General features: G+C 45.0%; 1 protein-coding gene across 6 annotated transcripts in view; it reads right to left on the bottom strand.

Moving 5' to 3' along the window:
• LOC147905786 (protein NPG1-like) overlaps positions 1–12,761 on the bottom strand; it is an 80,350-nt gene extending 67,589 nt beyond the window's left edge. For 3 of the 6 annotated variants that reach the window (XM_087374603.1, XM_087374612.1, XM_087374645.1), the window contains exons 1-2: positions 12,561–12,761; positions 12,352–12,491 (exon numbers count right to left, since the gene is read on the bottom strand). In XM_087374603.1, the coding sequence (XP_087230729.1) occupies positions 12,352–12,491; positions 12,561–12,631 (211 nt within the window). In that variant the 5' untranslated portion in view covers positions 12,632–12,761. Of the gene's footprint in view, positions 1–11,733; positions 11,866–12,351 lie in introns of those variants that run through there. The other 3 variants (XM_087374621.1, XM_087374629.1, XM_087374638.1) reach the window with 3 other exon arrangements.
• Positions 12,762–23,407: the final 10,646 nt, after the last annotated feature.

Raw genomic sequence — 23,407 nt, 5'->3', positions numbered from 1 at the left:
TCCAGGAGGGACCCTGGTGAATCAGGAGTCCGGCCGACCCAGCAGGGATCGCGCCCAGTAGCTCATACGTTATCTGGCAGGATTGCATTGCTGGAAGATGCCTTGCAACAGTTGTTAGCACAGCAGTTACAAGCCAATGCAGGGCAGTCCGAACTTAGGAGAGCACTCCAGAGTATGTCTGCCAGACCTTCTCGAGAGGAGAAGGGAAAGGCTCCGATGGAACCGGAGTCTAGTGTCCATACGGTCGAGCCTAGGAAGGCTAAAGTGCCAATTATTGCTAATTACAGGCCGGAAAAGTATTCTGGTCGGATGAACGACCGTAGCTCCGATGTCATTGAGACCTGGCTACACAAATGGGACGAGGCGTTCGCCATTTGTGAGATCAGAAATGACATCAAAAAGATCCGCGAGGCCACCCATATGTTTAGTGAGGCGGCGGATCGGTGGTGGATTAAACAACAAAAAGATGGTATAGCATCCACTACCTGGGAGGGGTTTAAAAGAGAGTTCAGGAAACACTTCTTACCTCCTGACGAGGCATCCCGAGCTTGGGATCAATATAGGAACCTGCGTCAGAGAAATTTATCAGTGGCAGAATACACTGATAAGTTTCGAGAGAGTGTAATGAAGGTTGACGAACCCCTGCCTCAATCAATCCAAGTGAAAGATTTCATATTTGGATTGAATGACCGAATAAAAATGGAAGTTCGGGCTAAGTACGCGAACACGCTAGATGATGCAATAGCTATAGCCTTGAACTACGAGGATGCCAAGGGCAGCAAGCCAAGTGGGTTTGCACAGGTCGGAACCCAGTATGGGTATCCGAAGAAATCTGGGTTTAAGAAGAAGTGGACTAGTAAAGGGAGTGGTTCGCAGCCGAGTGGTCAATTGAACTGATCCCGGGAGCAGAACCTGTAAATAGACCTCCCTATAGAATGAGCTTTACTGAAGAAGCGGAGGTGCGTAAGCAACTGGAAGAATACCTCAAGTTGGGGCAGATTCAACCAAGTTTCTCACCTTTTGCTTCACCAGTGATATTAAAGAGGAAAAAGGATGATACGTTTCGCCTCTGTATAGATTACAGAGCATTAAATAATATCACTATCAAGCACAGGTATCCGATGGCTCGGATTGATGATTTGCTAGATGCATTACATGGAGCCGTGATTTTCAGCAAGATAGATCTTAAGTGCGGCTATCATCAGATCCGGATTAGAGCCGAGGATGTGCATAAAACCGCTTTTAGAAGCAGGTTTGGTCATTATGAGTTTTTGGTAATGCCCTTCGGACTTACCAATGCTCCAGCGACCTTCGTCATGCTTATGAACGATTTACTACGTCCGTATATCGGAAAGTTCGTAGTACATTTTATTGACGATATCTTGATATTCAGTAAAAGTGTTACTGAGCATTGTGAACACTTAAGGATAGTGTTCAGTACTTTGAGGAAAGCCAGTCTTTACGTGAATAAAAAGAAAACTATACTGTGTATGGTTAAGCTTGAGTACTTAGGGTTCATAATTACTCCACAGGGGGTAGAAATGGATCCGAAGAAAGTGGCTGCGATACTAACTTGGCCAATCCCTCAGAGTCTGACCGCGTTGCGATCATTCTTGGGATTTGTCCAGTTTTATAGAAGGCATATCAAAGGATATTCCGGAATAGTATCGCCATTGACTGATCTGACCTCAGATAGAGTACCTTTTGTTTGGGGACAGAATCAACAAGAAAGTTTTAACACCATAAAACAAGCTGTGGTCTCAGGACCGGTGTTAAAAATAGTTGATCCCCAGAAACCGTTGTTCCTAGAAACCGATGCAAGTGGCATTGCGGTAGGAGCAGTCCTCCTTCAAGAGGGGAGGCCAGTAGCCTTTGAAAGCAAGAAGCTTTCTCCCTCTCAAAGGAATTGGCCAACTCATGAATTGGAGTTGTATGCTGTTATCCATGCTTTGAAAACATGGAGGCATTATCTGTATGGTTCAGAGTTTTATGTGGATGTGGATCATGATACTCTGAAACATTTCTGTAAACAGCCTGACTTGAGGGGCCGCCAAGCTAGGTGGGCAGAGCTCATGCAGGAGTTTAATCTAACGATTCGGTACCGAAGAGGAAAAGACAATAAGGTAGCTGATGCGTTGTCTCGCATTATGCACAACCTGAGCTTCACGGTATTAGAGAGTGCTCTAATGGCCGAGATCAGAGAAACTCAGAAGGTGGACGAGTTTGTCCAGAGCTTATGGCCTAAAGCTCATGTATTAAAACCCGGGGAAAATGAAAAGGATGACCTGGCATCCAGAAAAGGCCAAACTTATGCAAGATATACCATAAGGGATGGTATGCTAGTTAGAAATGGCAAGGTCGTAGTACCTGGTCAGAATGATCTCAGGCAGAGAGTCATTCGACAATGCCATGATAGCCCGTGTGCGGGACATCCAGGAGTCGAGAAGACATATGATCTCGTGAAGCGAGATTTCTTTTGGCCAAAGATGAAAAAGCATATTCATGAATATGTGACACGGTGTTTCTCGTGTCAGGTAAGTAAGGCCGAGCGGGTGAAGCCACCCGGACTTTTACAGCCCTTGGAAATACCACTAAGTAAGTGGGAGAGCATTTCCATGGATTTTGTTGTAGGGCTACCTGCAACGCAAGGAGGGTATAACTCTATCCTTGTGGTGGTTGATCGTCTAACCAAGATGGCTCACTTCATTCCAACTAGAGAGTCTATTAGTGCCCCGCAAGTAGCGGATTTGTTTATTAAACATATATTCCGTCTGCATGGATTGCCTAGATCCATAGTGTCAGACAGAGATGTCAGGTTTACCGGTCATTTTTGGACAGCGGTATTTGAGACACTAAGGACTGAGTTGGGAATGAGTAGTGGGGATCATCCTGAGACGGATGGTCAGACGGAGAGAGTCAACCAGACTTTAGAGGATATGCTGAGAGCATATGTATCATTGAGGCAACATACATGGGACAAGTGGTTGCCATTGTTGGAGTTTGCCTACAATGATAGGAAACATTCATCTACTGGGTTCAGTCCGTTTGAGCTGACCTATGGTTATAGACCAGCCAATCCAACTATAGTTGGAGTACCTCAGAAAGTGCCTAGTGCCGCGAACTTTGTAGTTCAGATGCGGGAGATGCTAGCACTTGCGAGAGCTAACATCCGCCAGGCTATGGATAGAGCCAAGGTATATGCGGATGAAAATCGGTCTATAAGAGTATTTGAAGAAGGAGAAAAAGTTTTCCTCAGAATTCCTTCGCACTCGAAGTCGTTGACTTCAGGAGAGTGTGCTAAGTTATCACCTCGATACTGTGGGCCGTGGTTAATTCTGAAAAGAATAGGCAGTGTAGCCTATAAATTAGAATTACCACAGGGGTGTAAGGTGCACCCGGTTTTTCATGTTTCACGTTTAAAGAAATTTTTACATACTGGTGACTCACTAATCGAAGGTGTGGTTTTGTTTCAGGAGATAGAGGATATTGCAAGGCGCAAACCAACAAGAATCCTGGACCGAGGAACAATGCAAATACGAAATCGGAAGATACCCACGGTGTTGGTTGCATGGCATGGTCAGCCTCTATCCGAAGCTACCTGGGAGTCCGTATATCAGTTGCGGAGAGTGTTCCCAGACTTTATCATCGAGGACGCTGATGTCTGAAGAGGGAAGGAATGTTACGCTCTAGCCGAGGTAGCATGACCTCGGAAGAATCAGTCGACATTTCCCTTATAGGATCTATCTTTGTAATATATGTGTTTGCGCTTTATGTAAATGATCGGGAGGGATTAATGTCAAGGTCCTAGGTGAGGGCTGATAGCACCGGACTAGATAGATCTGAGACCAGGGGCCTAGTGCAAAGAATGTGCCTAGGGGCAAGGAATTAAATGCATCCCAAGAGAGGGGTGAAATGTTGCATTAGAAAGGCCCTATATGGATGACATGTGGCATCTAGATCTATCTAGGGAATTGGGGTGTCAAGGCTAGTGAGAAAAGTGGAGAATTGATGATTTACGTGATTTTGAGATTGCTCTCTCTCTCTCGCAGTGAGCTTTGGCAGTTTGGCTGGGTGGTTAAGAGAGGTGCTACTCCCGTGATCAGTAGTTGTGGCTAGGGAGAGAAATCTGTGATAGAGAGCAGTAGGTTAAGTGTTTCCATCTTATAGTTTAGGTCTTAGCCTAGGTTAGGAGTCCCTTTAGGGTCCCCAAAGGCTGGACAGGTAAGCAGGGAAGGCAGCCTGCAAAGGCTGCCCAAAAACTCCCCTGGCAAATGAGCAAGGGAGGGCTTTTTATAGGCTGGTTGTAGGCCAGCCAGTCTGTCAAACAGACTGAGTCAGTCTGTTTACAGACTGGGTTGGCTCAGTCCAGCCCTATAAAAGGGCCCCTTGGCTGCCCTATTTTCTCATTCAGTTTGCTCCTGCCTTCAGTCCTCCTACAGCTCCACTTCAGCCTCCTGTGCAGCCCCTGAGATCCTCAGATCTGGCCCTGCTCTAGCCTCAGTCCCTTGGCCATCAGTTCAGCCTGATCTGAAGGTGACCACGCAGCACAACAGTCGGAGGTTTGGACCAACAAACAGAGAGAGGTTTGGACACTGTTTCCGCAGCTTTCTCAGCTCTCTTTTACAGTTTACACAGCTCACTCTCAGCTCTATATTTCCGTCATCTCTCAGTTCTCTCATAGGATCTATCACTTCTAGCTTTTCACTCTCTCACTCACGTAGTAACCCTGCATTCCGCTAGACAGCACAAGCCTCTTCCTTGCCTTGCAGAAGCGTCCTACATCGTCAGTGTGGACAGCATCAAGGTCTCGGTATTGGTCGGCATTGCCTCTCAAGTCTTTGGGTCTGCTATACGTGTGCACAATGAGCTCTTCAGAAGCGTGTTCCGTGCCCTCTTGAGGAAAGGTCACCTCCCCATCTGTAAGCCCCCATATGAGGAGAGCATGGGGGAGGGAGACATAGGGCAGGATATGCCCAAGAGAAAAGGAAGAGAGGGGGCTGCCACATGGACAGCACCTCACATCAAAGAGAGTAAGGTACCTGGAGCGGCCCAGCATGGCTGCAACAGAAAGCGCCTATAGAAGGAGCAGATGGCGGGGAGAGCAAACCCTAGATCTTACCTGGCAGGAAGCAGATCTGGAGCAGCAGCATGGCTTGATAATCCAGGAGCAAAGGTGCCTATGTGGCGAGCTGTTTGGCAGGGTCTGTTGGCAGGCACATGACCTGCAACAAGGGCCTGGAAATCGCGCAAGATGGCAAGGAAAGGGAGGGGCTGCAGTGTGCAGCACCCTGCCCTTTAAAGGGCCAAGGATCTGACTGGTCAGCCAGCCTGGCTGGGATATGAGGCCCAGCACACAGCCCCAAAAATAGGGGGATGCAGAGGGGGCCAGCCAGTCGGCTGGCACACACATTAAAAGGGGGGCTGGGCCCCACTTATAGGCAGTTTTTAGGGCCTGCCCCAGTCGGCTATGGGCCAGACTGAGTCAACCATAAGGGGGCAGGCCAGTCGGCTGTTACAAGGGCCTTGAGGCCTATATAAAGAGCCCTTTGGAGGGGCATAAGTCATTCGGCAGTGCAGCTTCCAGCAGAGCAGAAAGGAGCAGCAAAGCACCATCCTTGGGGCCTACATCCAGAAGCTGAAGGAGTGCTCCTTGCTGCAGACTTGCTGCAGACTTCGCTGTCTTCTAGAGCAGCAAGGAGCTGAGGTCAAAGGACGGAGAGTCTACATATGCTCGAGGTGGAGCACGTGGGCTCAAGTCTACAGATATCCAGCAGATAGTAGAAGCACATGGTGATAAGATCAAAGGACCACGCTACTTTGGATTTGTATTGTGTCCATAGCTTTGGACGGGAATATACATTCTTTTGGTAACTTCTATATCTGCCTGCATCATTGTCTATTGATGAAACTGCACATCTATGTGATGCACATAAGTTTAAGAAGTTTGTGATTCCACTCCCCACACACACAGTGTGAGCTCTTGGGCTATTCTATCAGTCTTTCGCTGTGTGTACCCTCTGTTGGTCCATTTCTAACCTAGTATCACAGCCCAAATAAAGCACATGCTTTAGAGTCAACTTGCCCAATACCTTTCACGGTATATGATGCATTATTGGCACATGTGACACTGCCCCCCCAAGATGTAAGCTCCAATGAGCTGAATAACATCCTACAGGACGTGATGTGCTTGCTAGCACCACTATCAAAGAACCAAGCATCACGAACATCTGAAACTGCCATACAAGCATCATGGAATCAGGATTATACTGACATCAATGCTAGTCTTGTGCAAAATTAGCGGCGGACTCATGTCCATCTTGTGCTGCACTAGAAGAACCAGATAATGCAAGACCAGACTCTTTCTTTTTCTTTTCAGATGCTATGCACTTCCTGCATTCAGAAATATCATACCCAGGTTTCCTGCAATATCTCTTCTTCTTTTTGTTATCCCCTGAAGAAGAGGCACCATGTGAATCATCAACATGGGAATGAGAGGGTTTTCCAGCTGAAACCTTGCCTTTACCTTTGTGTTTGTGATGGGCAGGCAGCAAATGCTTGATCACTAGCCATAGAAGCATTGCGATTCACATGACTTTGATCCTCCTGAAGAAGAACCAGATAATGCAAGACCAGACTCTTTCTTTTTCTTTTCAGATGCTATGCACTTCCTGCATTCAGAAATATCATACCCAGGTTTCCTGCAATAATTACATCTCTTCTTCTTTTTGTTATCCCCTGAAGAAGAGGCACCATGTGAATCATCAGCATGGGAATGAGAGGGTTTTCCAGCTGAAACCTTGCCTTTACCTTTGTGTTTGTGATGGGCAGCAAATGCTTGATCACTAGCCATAGAAGCATTGCGATTCACATGACTTTGATCCTCCTGAAGAAGAAGAGCAACCAGCTGGTCAAATGAGAAATGATTGGCATCACCCCCTGCAACCAACCTCAATGTAGTAGCAAAGCCTTGATATGAATCAGGCAACTCATCAAGGGTATTAGAAACAAGCTGAGAATCACGCATAATCTCATCAATGTTGGCCAACTGCTCTTTCAAATCCTTTACATTAGTGAGATAAGCATCCATATTACCACCCTCATCAAGCTTCAAATCTTTCAACAACTTGCGGAGATAGGCAACCCTCGCCTCATTCCGCTCCTAATACAAAGATGCAAGCTGATCCCATGCTTGCTTAGCTGTCTTCCAAGACCGAATATGAGGGATAATAACCCGTTTCACTAAAAGAGCAATCAAGGCATGTGCTTTGGCATCACGACCATCCCACTGAATTTGCTCCTGTGAAGGAGGCAAAGCACCTGGAGCAGGAGATGCAGATGTCCTAGCAGTAGCATTACAACCATCACCTGAAGACCCATCACCTAAAGAAGCAAAGGCTATAGATGTAGCACCAATAACAATGCGTGCAGGCTTGGCCTCAGAACCTGAAACAATATGCCATAGATTCTTGGCAACCAAAACATGTCCCATCATGTACGACCACATGGGTTAATTGGTGCCATCAAGCTTGTCATCAGTTCCAATCGTCCCAAACAAATCATCTTTGCTACCAGACATGGTGCTGAAATACAAGACAAATGCACCAACTGGCAAAGCAAATGAGAGAAAGGCAACCTCTCAGAATCAAGTCACAAAAATCTGCCCAAGCTTCAAAGCTAATGCCTGCAAGAGACTCTGCTGTCCCAAGGTGTACCCGTTGCAAGAAAAATCCCCAAAGGCAACACGAGGCCTTTCCAAAATGCAAATGAAGCAGAAATTGGAAAGAGCCAATGCAACAACGGCTTACCCAATGATGTAGCCCGAAAGGACAGCAGTGTAAGGCTCTGAATGCGAGCAAAAGAGGACTGGAAATGAGAATTACAGCAAAAGAAAGTGCTCCCACGAGGAGGAGAGCACTTAGAAATGGAGAGAAAGAGATCCAATGCTGGAGAACTTGCAACCCGAGACAAAGGGATGCCAAATGAGGAAGAATGGGCTCAAGGAGTGAACTGGATCCAGATCACTTCAACGCGCTCCAAAGGGCTTCAACAGCCGGCACGCAGCTCGAGGCAGCAAGAAAACTGCTCCAAATAGCTTCAACAGCTGGCACGCAGATCGAGGCATCTCCCAAACACTGGCACGCTTTCCAAGATGCAAGAAACCTTCGAAATGGCTGTCACAAACCTCGAGGAAGACCCATACAGCAGTAAATACTAACACAGCAGTTCCGTACAGCAATTATGGGCCTGTACAGTAGCCGTACTGCATTAAATGCAGCCCTGACATGTCCGTGCAGTAGTTAATGAGGCACTGACAGGTCCGTACAGCAGCAGGACAGCAATAAATGCAGGCGAAAAACGTCCATACAGTCTGTACAAGGTGTACGAATGGCCATACAGGTGTACAGATGGCCGTACAAGCAGGAATAAATGCCGTACTGCTGTACAGATTCACTTATGAGGCAGCTGCAGCTCCGAAATGCTCCGAAATAGGTCTTCCTTTGTAGCAAGCACTCCAAATTGCAAGCCTCCTGCGACAGAAATGCTTGGAGAAGCCACAAATGCTCACAGGTGTGTACAAGACCAGCAAACCAGCAAGAAACAGGCTGCCAAAGAGCTCCCAATGGCTCCAAAAGGGCTCCGGGTGACTGGAAATGGCTAGAGGGTGGATGCCTAACCTGCTCTGATACCACTATTGGGTGTAGGAAGCAATGGAAGCTCAAAAATGGAAGCAAGAACGAGAAAAACGAGATGCTGTAATAGATTGCTGCAAAACTGAAGTGTGGAGGCTCAAGGGAGAACCAACATAACAAAACCCTAGGGATAACTGCCCTAACTGGACTAAGTGTCCTAACTGGACTAGATGGTACATAAACTAACTGACTATAACTAGGCCTACAAGGCACATACCAAGGTATAAGTGGCATCTACGGATAGCCCATGAGATGGCCTACAGGGCCATGATTCCATATGGGTTGTCGTCGACAGCTTGACAAAGGTGGCTAGATTTCTACCTACTCGATCAACCATTACAACAAGTCAATTGGCTCACTAGTTCGTTGACCAATGGTTTCGTATGTATGGGTTGCCTGCTAACATAGTCAATGATAAGGATTCTAAGCTTACGAGTGAATTCTGGACACTTGTTTTTGACAAGTCGGATACCACTCTTAGTTTGAATTCCTATGAACATGCCCAGAGTGATGGCCAAACAGAAGTTGTAAATCAACTTCTGTACGATATGCTTTGGGCATATGTTTCCAAGAGGCAATCTTCATGGGAAGAATACTTACCATGGTTGAATTTGCTTATAATAGTGTAAAGCATTCAAGTACTGGTAGAAGTCCCTTAGTCTAATAGAAGTGCCCAAGATAGAGATGCTAATAGAAATCGTTCACCTCAACATTTCTCTTTTGGAACAATGGTATATTTACTGGACAGGTTAGGAAAGTATCCCCCATATACTATGGTCCATTCAAGATTATCCGAAGAATTGGCCAAGTTGGATATGAACTGGAATTGCCTCCCCATGTAAGAATGACAAAGGCTAGCACTGACGGAGAAGGCTAATCAAAACGTAGTCCACATGCTCTTCATTCAAACTACAATTGCTTTTGAAGACTATATGATTTCATTTTAGTCTCTCCCAAACGAGCATCCAAGCCAAAAAATGCTTCGATTGTCTAGCTGATGGGGCAAGTTGCGACACACCAGTTCAGATAGAAAGAATTTCTCGCAATATGGACGAAAACTTCACAAGGTGAAATTTACATGTCTGCTAATACGGCAAAAGCATATATCTAGATGAATCTAGGAACATGCCCAAACTCATCCTCTTAAAAAACAGCACATAGTGCAATCTCAATCTCATGATAGTCACTCATAAGGTTGAAAACCATAAACTACATCACGAATAATAGGGACTAGCTACTATGACATCCCACTGACATCATCAGCGTCCAACAAAAGTATTGGACCTAAGATATGACCGTATGTTAATTTTGCATTGCCTTTCCATTGGACCATAGCAAGCGACTGTTGAGGCAAAGGCAGGTTTCCACTGGACGCTGCTTAGGCCAGCACTAAGCCAAACTCCTAAACAAAGGAAAAGGCAAATATTGTCAAACGTGTGAGATCGACAAGGGCCATTTGCCGCTGCAGGTACACACAGAGACAACACACGTTGCAAATTGGAGGTGCATACTGTGCACGTGCTATAGTTTGTTGTGGCCATCATATTGGTGGAATCAAGAGAAGTTTCCCGATAGAGCAGCTCCAATTGACGTAGCTCAATGGATAGTAGATAGGTATGCATTTTCTCAGATGAGACACAATGATTGATTCAATGTCGATTTTAATGATCAAAATATGGTTCACAGCTATGATCGTGAGGAACAAGCATGCAGGGAATGGGAGCATTAACCAAGAAACAATAATCCAGAAAAGTTGAGCAAGCATCTCAGATTTTGACACTTGAGGAAATGAAGAAAACAGCCATAATGGAACATCATGTATCGCTTCCAAAGCCACTTTTTGAAGCCAACAATTGGAAATGATGTGCTGTTGGACAACCTTCCGCTCTGCATATCATCAAGCCCATGAGAGATCTGTACTGGCTGAATTGTGAAATCTGTTGCAGACTCCCTTCCATAGGCTTGCAGCACCTGCTCCTGCTCCATGAGCTGCCTCACTTCCATTTGTTTGCTGCACCTGCTATTAGAGCTGCTTTTCTCCTCCATGAGCTTTCTCTAGAGAATTAAAAAAATCAGCATATTGATCTTGCAGGTTTTAGCCGAAGCTCTTGCTGAGCTGAAAGCACAGCCGATTGGGAATAGGGGGTGAAGAACTGGCTGCAACAGTGCCGGCTATTGATATGCTCTTTTGGTAACGCTTTGAATGGTGTCTTTCATTATCCAATTCAATGTCTTGCATCAATATATCATTGTGTCATGGCATGGTTTTTTATTCCAATACAAATCACGAGTTTGCTGGAAATGGAGGATTATGAATCTAGCAAATATGCAGGATGAAACTTACTGTGATCTAGAGACAGCGATTATGAGGCCAAACTCGATGAGGTACGGTTGTGAGTCATAATCTATGCAGAAACATTTGAAGTAAGTTTATAAGTTCCTATGCAAGACATTGAAGTTATTTCTTTATTTTACTCCAGGACAATGATCAGGAGTGAGCATCCCTTTTGCGGATGGTTGTATGCCAACGTACCATCACGATTATCTTGCATGTCATGGGTTTTAGACAGCAGCTCATGGGTAATGGCACGTCATCCATCGTGGGTCACATCATTGACTCCATGAAAAGCATATTAATGCTCATCTCTTACACCAATAAAAGGGAGATTGCAGAATACTGCGTCAAGCATCGATCTCGTGTCTAGTGGGAAGGCTTTGCCATGGATGAGATTTGTTCAAGGTTGTCTCATTCCATGATGGAATGGCTTGTGTGCGACCATGCTCCACTTGTTGAGAAGATGGAAACAAACTTTCGATCATCAATTCCTGCCGTGCAGCATATAGCTATACGTATGTATAGGCTAGGCAGGGGGAATAGTTAAGTTTCGAGTTCTGAGCAGCTAGCTAGGTCCACAATACGTAGATGCACAAGGGACCACAGCAGCCAAAGGACAACATGGTCTGACAAATTGGGATACCACAGACAGAAAGGGAAGCTAAGTTTTGTGACCAATGTCATGTGTTTCATGCCAAGACTAAGCACCTGATACCCTCGGTGCTTGTCGAGAAGTTCCCTTAGGCCTCCATCAAATCCAAGTACACTCAACCATGAGTAGAAGGTAACCTCCTTTCCTTTATCACCTGGCTTGGGCTGTTCACTGTTTTCTTGCAAATCGCTGTTTTTCCTGTTTTCTCTGCCTGTGTACCATCAGTTTCGTCTCATTTTCTATTCTGCACATCAAAGCCTGGTAGACTTTTTCCTAGTCTGCATTTCTCACAACCTTGCATTTGAAGGACTTTGAATTGAGCTCCACCGAGCTCTAGAGCCAAGCCAGATTCGTCAGTGTTTACATCGCTACTCTAGCCCAACGAAAACAAAAAAAAACTTTCAGCTTCCCCTCTACTCAGCGATTGAATACTGTTGGGTGTCTCGGCATTTACATTCCTTTGTCTCTCCCACTATGAACCAGACGTAGCCACACAGATCCGCGCCCCTTTTTTCCTCGCATACCCAGTACGCATCGAGACATCGCTTTCGCACAAGTTAGAGTCCAATGCGCGACGCGATCATAGCAAGCCATCACTCTAGCGCGAGTTTCAGAACAGAGCGCTGCGCAATCGCGGAAAAGTTGGAGAAGAGCAAAAGGAAAATGAAGGGTACCGCCGTTGAGCCGGAAGCAGGGTGATGTTAGGCTTCGACGAGGCAGAGGACGAAGGTACGGCCTGCGTGATGGTCGATGGGGAGCAGTCGGAGGATTGGCAAAGATTTGACCAAAAGCCGGTCTCGACACAGTAGAGAGGTCTGTTTATTAAAGTTAACAAATTTGCTTCTCTCATGTCATGGAGGGGCCAAAAGGGGAAATAAGGTGGGCTGGAACACTTACATTCTGCAAGAGAGCACCTGAGGATGAATTCTGCCACTCTACAAAGAGCAGACACATTCTGCCTGGATTAGGCTTCTAGACCAAATTTACATGAGATGGGTAAGGGGTGACACTTGAATTCTCTACTCTCGGATGGGTAGGAGGGGACACTTGAATTCTCCAAAACAGTAGGAGAGGATCAACAAGGGTGCATTTATCCACAAAAGCCGCGCCACTCCTTATGAGGCTCATGAGGCTCTGTTGGATTAAGGCTCCTTCCAAAAGAAATTTAAGGACGATTTTCGCATCCACTTAGTAGAAAAAACTGAAGGTGACTTCAAAGCGGTTCGCCTCTACTTAACCCTCAGAGACCCACTTATCATCGTCACTGACAATGGCCTCTGTGTCTTTATTAATTCATTCGTCGCTCACTCACTATACTTTCAAGTTCCTTTTTTCTTTCATGGAGCACATAACTTCTAACTTAAAATAGAACTTGGATCCTAGCGTTTAATCAAATTTTCCTAAAGGGAAAAAAAAAAGAATTTTTTAAAAAAAAGAACATGAGACACGACACAAGGTCCATCAGGACTCAATCCTCCCTGCAAATGTCGAGGGTGTTCCTTGGTGATGTACAAAGATTTGCGCCTTTTGGGAATTGAAGCCGAACAAATACATGAATAAGGCTATGCTCACAAAAGCTCATAACTTGTCCATGGGCTTAAATAATCTTGTGCCATGGACTACAACCATATGAAATGTCATCCTTAGATCTTACACCAACTTGGCTATCTCTACTACTGATTTCAAATCTTACCTCATGTCAAGAACATGCATCGAAAGAGAGAAATGTTGTAAGAATTCATATTGAAGCAACATCAAGAATATTAGAGTCGAATAGTATTGCAAAAAAGTCTTGCATATAGATAGGACACTAGCATATTACTTGAACATCAATAGTCGTATTCGTATTGCAATTTGAGAAATCAATATCGTGCACATGCTAGTCATATAGGTTTCTTTCGCTTCCCGCAAGCATGAAAAAATACATTCAAAATAGAATGTTAAAAATGGATGAAGGTAGAAGAAGAAGCTTTCTCAGTAAAAAGAATGACAAACAATATGCAAAGAATGAGAATAAACAATAGCTAATACCTAGGATGGAAGGAACAGTGGGTTGGACAAGATAGCCACTGCACATTATCGATATGTAAGTTTGCGAGATAACTAGCAGAAGTAGCTTTTTCGACTGTATATAGTTTTGTAAAATAGCTTTTTTGGCTCATCAAAGATGTGTTTATTCAACTGTGGTCGATTTGAGACCCATAAATTATTGTTGAGGTTTTGTTCACTAATTGCATATGATTTTCTTCCATGAGATTTTTTAGTTGCAGTTGCTTTTGAGAAGTTTCTAGCATATTACTTAGCACAAAAGTTGGATAGAACACACGTGCGATTTGTTCTATGAAACTTTGGAGGCTACATGCTTCAGTATAGTATATTACCAGTATAAACATTATTTGCTTTGGATTTAGTTAGAAGTACGCCATGACCATTTCAAGGTCGGTCATTGTAAAAGTTTGGTGTCAAACCAAACAAAGCCTCTTTAAATTTATTTTTAAAAAACTTTCAATGGGTCACCTTTGCAGTTTTAAATGGATCACTTTGTTGCCCTTCTAAAAGCCCTGCATAGTTTAGAAAAATAAAAGAAAATAACCAAAATAATGAAGGTTTTATGAATGATATCTCGTAGGCCAGTAGTTCCATGCGAAGTTTTGATGGTAACTTTTCCCTTTTTTTTATTTCTTTAAATAAATCTTGTAAACGATAATCTTTTCACCAACAGACATGAAGCTTGTTTGGCAGGTATAAAGCCCGTTTGGTGGGCATAAAGCTCTTTCAACAAGCAAACAAAAGTTTTTAGCAAAAAAGTAATTCAGCTTTTTTTTATTTGGCAAAAAAGGAATAGCCACTTGGAAAATAGGTTTTTTTTAAAGGCAGACCGGCTTTTCTGGCAAACGATAATCTTTTCACCGGTAGGCATAAAGCCCTTTCAACAGGCAAACCGGCTTTTTTTCAAGCGATCCGGCTTTTCTAGCAAACGGCTTTTTTTTCTTAAGGCAAACCGGCTTTTTTGGCAAACGACTTTTTGGATAGAAAATTTTTTTGTCCTAGCCAACAGCTTCAATAGCAAACTCATCCCCAACTACGTGCAAAAAGCCCTTTTTGACAAAAGAGCAAAAGATACGTTGCAAATGAAAAATTCATATCACTGAAAGAGAGACTCACCGAGATACTGGCTGGAGGTACAAAGGAAGTTGCAATGCCTTCACGACCAACTTCAAAGGAAACTGCAATACCTTCGCGACCAACCTTTTTGTTTTTTTGGGCCTTCGCGATCGACTACTACTTCCATTTGATTCTAGAGAGATGACTGAGAGTATTGCTAGGGTCACTATTGCCTCAAGAAGCAACCACAGAGATGATGTATCATGATGCAACACATTATCAACTTCCATAATATGGGCGATAGAATGAATTGCACATTTGACTTGCTATTGGAGCTCAAAAAATACTTCCAACAGCTTGGCCCTTGTTTAAATGGAGACCACCTATTAGGACTACTAGGACTTTTAAGTCGAAGAGAATTCTACATAAGTGGGACAATTGCAGTCTTCGCCATGTGCGCGTCTCTTTAAGAGGTTACAAGACACAGTTTTTGATCATTTGTTGGTCTTGTATTACGATGCTCTCGAGAGCTTTTTCTATTTGTATTGTGCAGCGCACAACTCAGCATACACTATAAAAGGTTGGCCATGCAATGGGATCTTCGGATCGTCGTATCTCTCTAGTTTAATCAATACAAGCTGGAAGCTAGGTGCATGGGTCATCGCTATTTGAATGATTGATGGGAAATCCGAAACTCCATCGAAGGTTGATGAAAAAACTCTTGATCACGCACACGTCACTCCAGCTGCACCAGTGATATAACTCCAATTATACAACTCAAACTGAAGGTAATTTAGATTCGGGGAACTACTATTTGTGCAAACAAAGATAACATACAAGGACACGATGCTGGATAACTTCATGAAAGGGTTCGAGAAGCTGGTGAGACTCAATCACTTCTCCACACATTCTCTCCTTGCTACGTGCCTTCCAAGCTTCAGTCAAAATTTAGATGCCTTCCAAGTTCCAAGCTGTTGAGGGCGAGGCAAATTTTTGTTTATGTGAGCTCGAACACGCATTGTTAGATCTGTGTAAGGCCTAGAACTCCTAGCGAGAACCTTCGCCATAGCTAGGTTTAAGAAGACATTGCTAGAAGTTCATGTCATCCAGACCAACTGAAAATGCAGACAACAACATGGGCGAAGTCATTGTAAGACACGAGAGCAATATCAATACTGTGAGCTCTCTCGTAGCTAACAGAATGCGACCTCGGCATGTTGTCCACTCAGAGATATAGCCTAGGACGTTTGAATTTTTGAAGAGTAGAGCCCAAACCTCAAACATTGAACTTTCACAAAGAATACTCGATGCAAATTGGGAGGAATTTGTAAGCCTCAACTCTCATGTCTATGGCACCTCTGTTATACCTCCATACCTCCATTTTGCAATGGGGTGGAGTTCAAGGCAATCATAAAGCATGACACTCACCTCTGCTATCTCCATTCCGCATGACAGACCACCATTAATTGTGGATCCAGTTGCCCATCCTACCTTAGGGGCTTAGCACATGGGAAGAAATAGGATGGGAATGGGAAAAGGTGGTCCCATGCATATTTCTATCCTATTCCTATCCCATCATGTACTAACAAAAAAAGAACTAGGGATGGGTTTAGGAGAAAGAGGACACATGCCATCATTTCATGTGTTTAAGAGGTGGGGACCACGTGAGGACAAGGACACATGTCATCCTTCCATGTTTTTGAATCCCTAGAAAAGAGGAACCCATTCTAGCTGCCAGGGTCTAGAGGCCATGGTCTAGGATGGGAGAAAAAGTGGCTACTCCCATTCTAAATCCATCCTAGACCACTTGGCGTAGGATGGGAGTAACGATGACAAAAAGATTCCTATCCTAAACCCATGCTAGCCCCATCCATGTGCTAAGGCCCTTAGCATATGGCCTGCAATTTTCCCATTTTACCTCCTCAAACCTCCGAAATGGGGATGAATGTGGCCGAGCTCTTAGGTATCAATCATCTTCCTCGCTGCACAATCACGTTCTCCGCTGGCCTTCTTTTACTCTTAGCTTCATCATCATCCTCGGGACCTTCTACAAGGGCCTTGTTCATGGGAGGCCTGACTTGACCACTCGCTTGGAGCCTGAAAGAGTGGGTAGAACTTTGGCAGGGCCAACAGACCCAAGGCTTTTGGGGGGAGGCAGAGTGCTAAAGAGAGACATTCTGGCGCTCTCCGACAGGTTCAATTGCATAGGAGGTGCCACCCCCCGGGACTGTACTCGTGATTTATTCCTTCGATGCAGTCAAGCGGGGCTAGCTTGAGCACCTCGCCAGAAGGGTGGATTTCCCAGATTCAATTGCTCCGCAGGCACCAAATTTTCCTCCATGTCTCACCACCAGATTGAGATCGCCGAGGGAGGGCCTTGAAACGTTTGTACTCCAACTCATAACGACACCTTGCACAACGATTGTGTGCTCACAGACATATTTACTAGGTCCCCTTTCAATGAATGCTTGCATCTCCAATTCCTGGACGTCCTGCAATAACTTTTTAAAGCGGTGTACCGAAACTTGAGCTTCAATTATTGCATAGGATCCTGAATGGTTCCAAAGGTTACCAGTACAGTGAAACTGATGGTGGAGGTAAGTGTGATGTTGAGAAAGAGTCAAGCCACGAGAATAGAGCAAGTGAAGACAATGGGCATTATCCAGGAAAGAATCGTGGTGTAATTTTGCTTATGTATTGTGTCGGGGAGCCACTTCAATTCGACATCTCACTTGTGCTGGAGGAAAGCGTGAAACTTTTCCTCCCATACTTGCAATTTGATGATTTTGATTACCATGAGGATTTCACTGGTCGCTCGCAGTCTCTCATCTTTGAGTTTGCATGTATTTTTGTTGAGATTGTTGCATCGATATGATGAGCGATGTAAGGCAAAGGATGACTGCTACAGCAAGGATCACAACAGGAATTACAGCAACGCCAACGATTGCGAAGAGGATGACCAGTGCTGCCAAAATAGTTAAAGGCACCAGCCAGCTCCAATGCAGAAACCAGGCAAATTTGCAGAGGCGATAGGTGCCCCTTGTGCTATGCTCGGACCTGCCATGGCTAGACATAGACGTCCCCTTGCGATAGATGGTGGCCATCATGGTAGACTGCACTTTGGCTCCTAAGATCCTCACACCAAAGTACCAAAGCCTCTGGGCCAGATTTTCGACCACCTTGATGACGAACAGGGAAGCCATGAGGATGATACCTTGATGTGGGATGTGAGCGGGGCATTGCAAGAGAGACAGTCAATCCAGGTGCATAATCGATACCTTTACCAACAAGCTGATCGGTTACTCCAAGCTCTGCACCGTCGCCATTCTCCACCACTGAGCGCAACTCCTCTTTGTGTGCCGAGTCCAAGTGCTCAAACATTGCTTGGCCAGAAACCAGCAAATCATTGTGTGCACCTGTCTGCTTGATTTTCCCATCTTGCATCACTTGTGTCAAGCCAAATACATCGACGCATTATGAAACCGAATTGAGTATTGCGTATTGGGTCGTGATGCTTGAAGAGAGAGTTCCATCTCTTCCGTGTTTCTTCATCAATCAAGTTGAAGCTTTTGACCATGTCTCTTACCAAAGCTTGTCAGGTTTGAAATCGTCCAGCCTGAAAGAAACTCACACGTCCGTGAATGGAAACGGACAGAACCGTGGTAAAGCAACTCACCAAAATTCTGTCCATTGACGATAGAATTTATGTTTGATGCGTGACCAAAACAAATGTCTGCTTCCATGATATAATCATGCCCGAATGAATTGAGCTTCATTAGTAAAATGGAAGCTACATCATTTTGCTGGGTCTGCATGCAATATGTAAAGACTAGTCACATGAAGTCACTGAAATTCGTACATAAAAAAGAACAGAAACTGTTTGTGCATCAACTACGCTAAGTGGATCGTCCAAGAGGTAGATATCTACGTCATTGTCTATCGCCCTGGCCAACTGAATTAGCCACTTCTGACCGCCACTCAAACTGATTCCTCTCTCCCTAACCTCTCTGAGGTCTCCGTGGCTCAAAATTCTCATATCATCGTCTAGTGCACAAGCGCGCAATGTATTTCTGAAGCACATCATGTCCAACGGTTTCCCAAATAGTATGTTGTCTCGGACTCTCATGCTTTGAATCTATGGTGTTTGAGATGCATGTGCGACACTGCCATACAACTGTAGCTGCGACAGCGGAATAAAGGAAAACGTATGTAAGGCTCGCACAACTACAAATTTGCATTGTTCTTTTAGTCTGAGATGATAAAGCTGCCACAAGAGACATTGTACGAACATTGACGACTTATAGTGCCAAAGAGATGGGGAAGGGACAGAAACTAGAGAATCATTTGAGAGCTTGGGACGAGGAAGGGAAGAGCGAGGGAGGGGAGGAGAGGGCTCGAAAGGGTAATTGTGAGGAATACCAGAGGGATCGGCAGAGCCATAGCTTGTGAGCAAGGACTCCGCAGAAGATGCACGCTAATACCACTGTCTTTCAGAATCATGTAAGCCATAAAGCCAATTATAGGAGAATGCAACGGATGAACGCCACATGGAATTTCAAAAAATCCCTTTAAAAACAACGAATAGTCACAAAACTTTGCCCTGAGTGCGTCTCTAGGAGAGCCACTCCTAACAAAATAGAAATGGGTTGCCTGGCCACATACTCCCAGAGCAACTCTACAGGGAGCAAATAGAGATGGCTCAGAGGGGAGAGGTGAATCCTATAGAGTGTAGGAGAGGATGAATTCGACAACTCTACGGAGAGCAGACTAAGATGGGTGAGAGGCCACATGCTACATGGCAAACAAAGTTGGGTCAAAGGAGAGAACGAGAGGATGAATTATGCAAGTCTACAAAGAGTAAATAGAGATGGGTCAGAGGGGATAGTTGAATTCTACGTAGAGCAAGAAAGGATCACAACTCTCACTCTGTGCATGATCCACCATAGAGATCTTTTCAAAATCCATGCAAATGTCCCATCTGAGTAGGAAACCATGGAGGTGGAATGGAGAGTTGGGGTAGAGGAGGGACGGTGGGGCGCGGAAGAGGGGTAGGGGGCAAGGACGAGGAGGGGGTGGAAAGGGGGGGGCCGGCCCTTTGATTTCAGTAGCCTACCTCTAATTTGATCTAGCTACCTCCATCCACCTCCGATTTTCAGTAGCCTACCTCTATTCCAAATGCATGTGATCAACCTCCATCGCACCACGCATGGGTTGTTTCTCCCTTGGAAGAGCATATTTTGGACATTTTTCCCTTGGTGCATGACACAAGAATCCAAATGAAATGGGAGAGAGCTATAAAGAAATGTTACATCATTAGTAGAGAAGCATCACATCAATGGTGTAGAGCATGGAGTGTTATTTCCCACAATCCCCCCTATTTCTCACACATTTCCAATGGTATGTTTTGCACAGCATAACAATAGGCAGTCTTACCCAAAGACCTTTTGTGGGTCAATGAGATAAACTGTCCTAAAGTGACAATCTAGGTTACTTTAGGGGTCGTTGGAAAGCCACCCAAAGGCTCTGTGAGATGGAATATCATGAACGTGGCAAATTAGGACCTTTCAGAATACTTTAGGGCTCATGGAAACCGCCTCTAATATGGATCAGGAGACATTGTCATCCCAAACAGATGAATTGAGATGCTTTAGAACACTTTAGAGACATTGTTATGCTAAGAATTCAGAAGGAGCTATGACCTCTTACACCATTTCCATAAGAGGATTGCTATCCTCTTACACCATTTGCATAAGAGGATTGGCATCCAACTCTTGATTGTTTATCTTAATCTACCTGGTTGCTATAGGTCATTGAAAAGAATTACAAGCTGTTGAAGCTATTGCCCCTACTTGAGCTCCCTCCTCACTAGCTATCGTCTCCCTACATCTCCTCCATCGTGCATCCCTCCTTACTCCTTTGCTCTGCAGCCATGTGCCCACTGCATCCATCGATCCATTCCCCTCCTTTTTCCCTGCATGGCTACTCCATCCTTTTCCTTGTTGGTGTTCTACTTTGCCTGCTAGTTCTACCCTTTTGAAGCTATTTTTGCCATCGCTAGCCCTGGGAGGCTGTGTTCAAGCTCACCACCTTGGTTCCAACCTATGCACATGTTTTTCATCTCCTCTCCTTGTGACACTTGTTGGTTGCAAGTTGTTCCTAAGGTCTCGGGATGTAAACAGTGGTTTTGGGCAATTTTCTCTTACTCCATTCTCTAGTGTTTACATGTTTTGGAGGCTCTTGCTATTTTTTGCAACTCCTCTCTTGGCCCCCCCCCCCCCCTCCCTTTTTGGGGATGTAATAGTAGCTTTACGTGGATTATGCAAGGGCACACATTGAGATATTTAGGTTGTCAAGTGGGCATTGATATTTCAATAGGGCAGCAGATTGTCCCAGTGCTAGAGAGTGTGAGGCTCAAGCTACTATTACAACCCAAAAAAGGGTGGACATTGAAATTTCAGTAGGGCAGCAGATTGTCCCAGTGCTAGAGAGAGTGAGGCACAAGCTTGTGTACTGGAGCTCAGCTAAACTCTCTCTAGTAGGCTGGGTCTTGTGGGTCCTCTTGGCTATAGTGGGGCTATATCATCCCGCTACTATTGTCACGGAGGTTGTGTGGATCAGCTCAAGCACCTAGTGGCTTTTTATCGGCAGGTTTGGATGGTACGAGTAGAGCCAAGGTCGCTTGACAGACAATGATCCTACCTCACGCGCAAGGAAGGCATTATTCATCCTAAGATGTAGAGTAGGGCCCTTTTGGGCAAGCTAGTGGTACACGGTCTTACCCTAGGCTCTGAGCCCTAGAAGCTCTTGCTATAGTGAGGGCTTCTCAAGAACACCCCACGTACAGGAAGTCTGTGGCAGTATTCCCACAAGTGGATGTTTTTAGAGGCTCCCCTCATAGGCCCACTAACAAGGAGCCTTCACAGGTTTTGGCGGTGTTTGTTTGGAGGCATTTGGGCTAGTCCAACATGCTAGAGGAGTTTAAGAGGCATATGGCATGTAGAGGTTTTGGACCAAGAGGGACTCATACTAAGGTAGTGGGCATACATCAGTTGGAGCCAGTGGGAGAGTGACCCAGCTAGGTCTTTTGGGCCTTGGAGATGCCTCTCGCAAAGGTAAAGGCACAAGGGTAGGCACTCTCTTATCTGAGTGGGGCGGGCACTAGGATGGTGGGAGATTGACATGACTACTTGAGAGGCATGATGGGAAGGACTACACAGTGTCTCAAAACCCATGGCTAGTATGGACAATTTTTAAGGATGGATGTGCCCCTCAGGTTAAAAATTGTGTAGTAGTCCCTTGGCTCCTACTGATATAGACTTTATAAAGCGGGGCTTGGACGCCTTCTTTAGCCTGAGACGAAAAGGGGGGACCTTGGGGTTGATGAGGTTTTGGACTCACTCAAGTGGCAGAGGATTAGGGTAGTGGGCCTCTTGGGCAAGGATTGGACTATTGATCCAATTTATTCTCGACAAGGCAAAAGGTAGTGTGGTCACAACTTTGGTAATGGGATGTCCAGCCTCTTTGTGAGATTCAGCGGGATTTGGGTGTGGTTTTGTCCCATACGAGTAGGGTAGTCAAACAGTGTAGAGGAGAAGCACTTCTTCTCATATATGACTTGCATAGGCTGACGTCTTTAGCCAGAGGTAGTAGGATGCACCCTCTCAAGAGACCATCATTGGGTGGAGCATGAGATTACCAAGAGGTTACCTCTCAATTTTGGTCATGTTTATGGACTTGTCACCCCACAGGTCACAGAAGATCTTCTACTTCTTTTTTATAGTGGCACATTCAGGCTTGCCCATGGCCCTTGGCTAGAGTAGATGCGACTAGATGGTGGTTGTCACTGTTGCATAGACTGAGTTTTGGAGATGACCCTACATTGTCTCTAGGGTGCCTAACAATGTAGAGGACCTGGACAAGTGCCCTCCAAATTGTGGCCAGTATGGAGACGATGTAGCGAGACTTCACTTGGAAGATGGCTACATGGTTGATAAACGGGGTCATGCCTTCTCCATTGATCCAACCTCTCTAGCCTACAGGATCCAGGGTCAACAGGTATTCAGAATAGAGGCACAACATGCGATGGTCCTTCCCATTCACACTCTTAAAGTTTGCATTCGTCAGAGGATAGTGTTTGGGAGATGGTAAGAGCTTGCCCGCATGGTTGCAGACTTGGTAGGGCATCTGCACATCTAAGGGGATGTGTCACATCACACTTAAAACCCACCGTCAGCTAAAAATCCTTTACATAGAGTGATGCCAAATGGTGCCAATTTCCTTTTTGCCAATGCCATGTTCTTCACACGATTGATCACGAGGGGTGCAATTGAGGAAGATGAATGTAGTTGGCCAAGGTGTCTTGCTCTTTCTGGTCCGTGATCCCAAGGTTGCCGTCCTCTAAAGCCAAGTCATATGATTGAATCCCTCAGGGAGTGAGGGTTGATTTGCTCCAATGAATCCTTGTCTTTTTTGGCTTCTATTAATTGATTTGGTACACTCGTGTTTCTTGCAATCTTGTGATCACATTTGCTGCAATATGTGCAAAAAACCAAGCATCAACTTGATGCCTACTCATGTTGGTTGCATGCTACTATTTTCACAATCCACAGTCATTCTTTTGATCAC

The sequence above is a fragment of the Dipteris shenzhenensis genome, chromosome 1 (genome assembly GCF_047967505.1).
Source record: "Dipteris shenzhenensis isolate YYH24624 ecotype China chromosome 1, Dip_SZ_1.0, whole genome shotgun sequence".
NCBI classification, from domain to species: domain Eukaryota; kingdom Viridiplantae; phylum Streptophyta; class Polypodiopsida; order Gleicheniales; family Dipteridaceae; genus Dipteris; species Dipteris shenzhenensis.
This window is presented reverse-complemented; position numbering and strand designations above follow the sequence as displayed.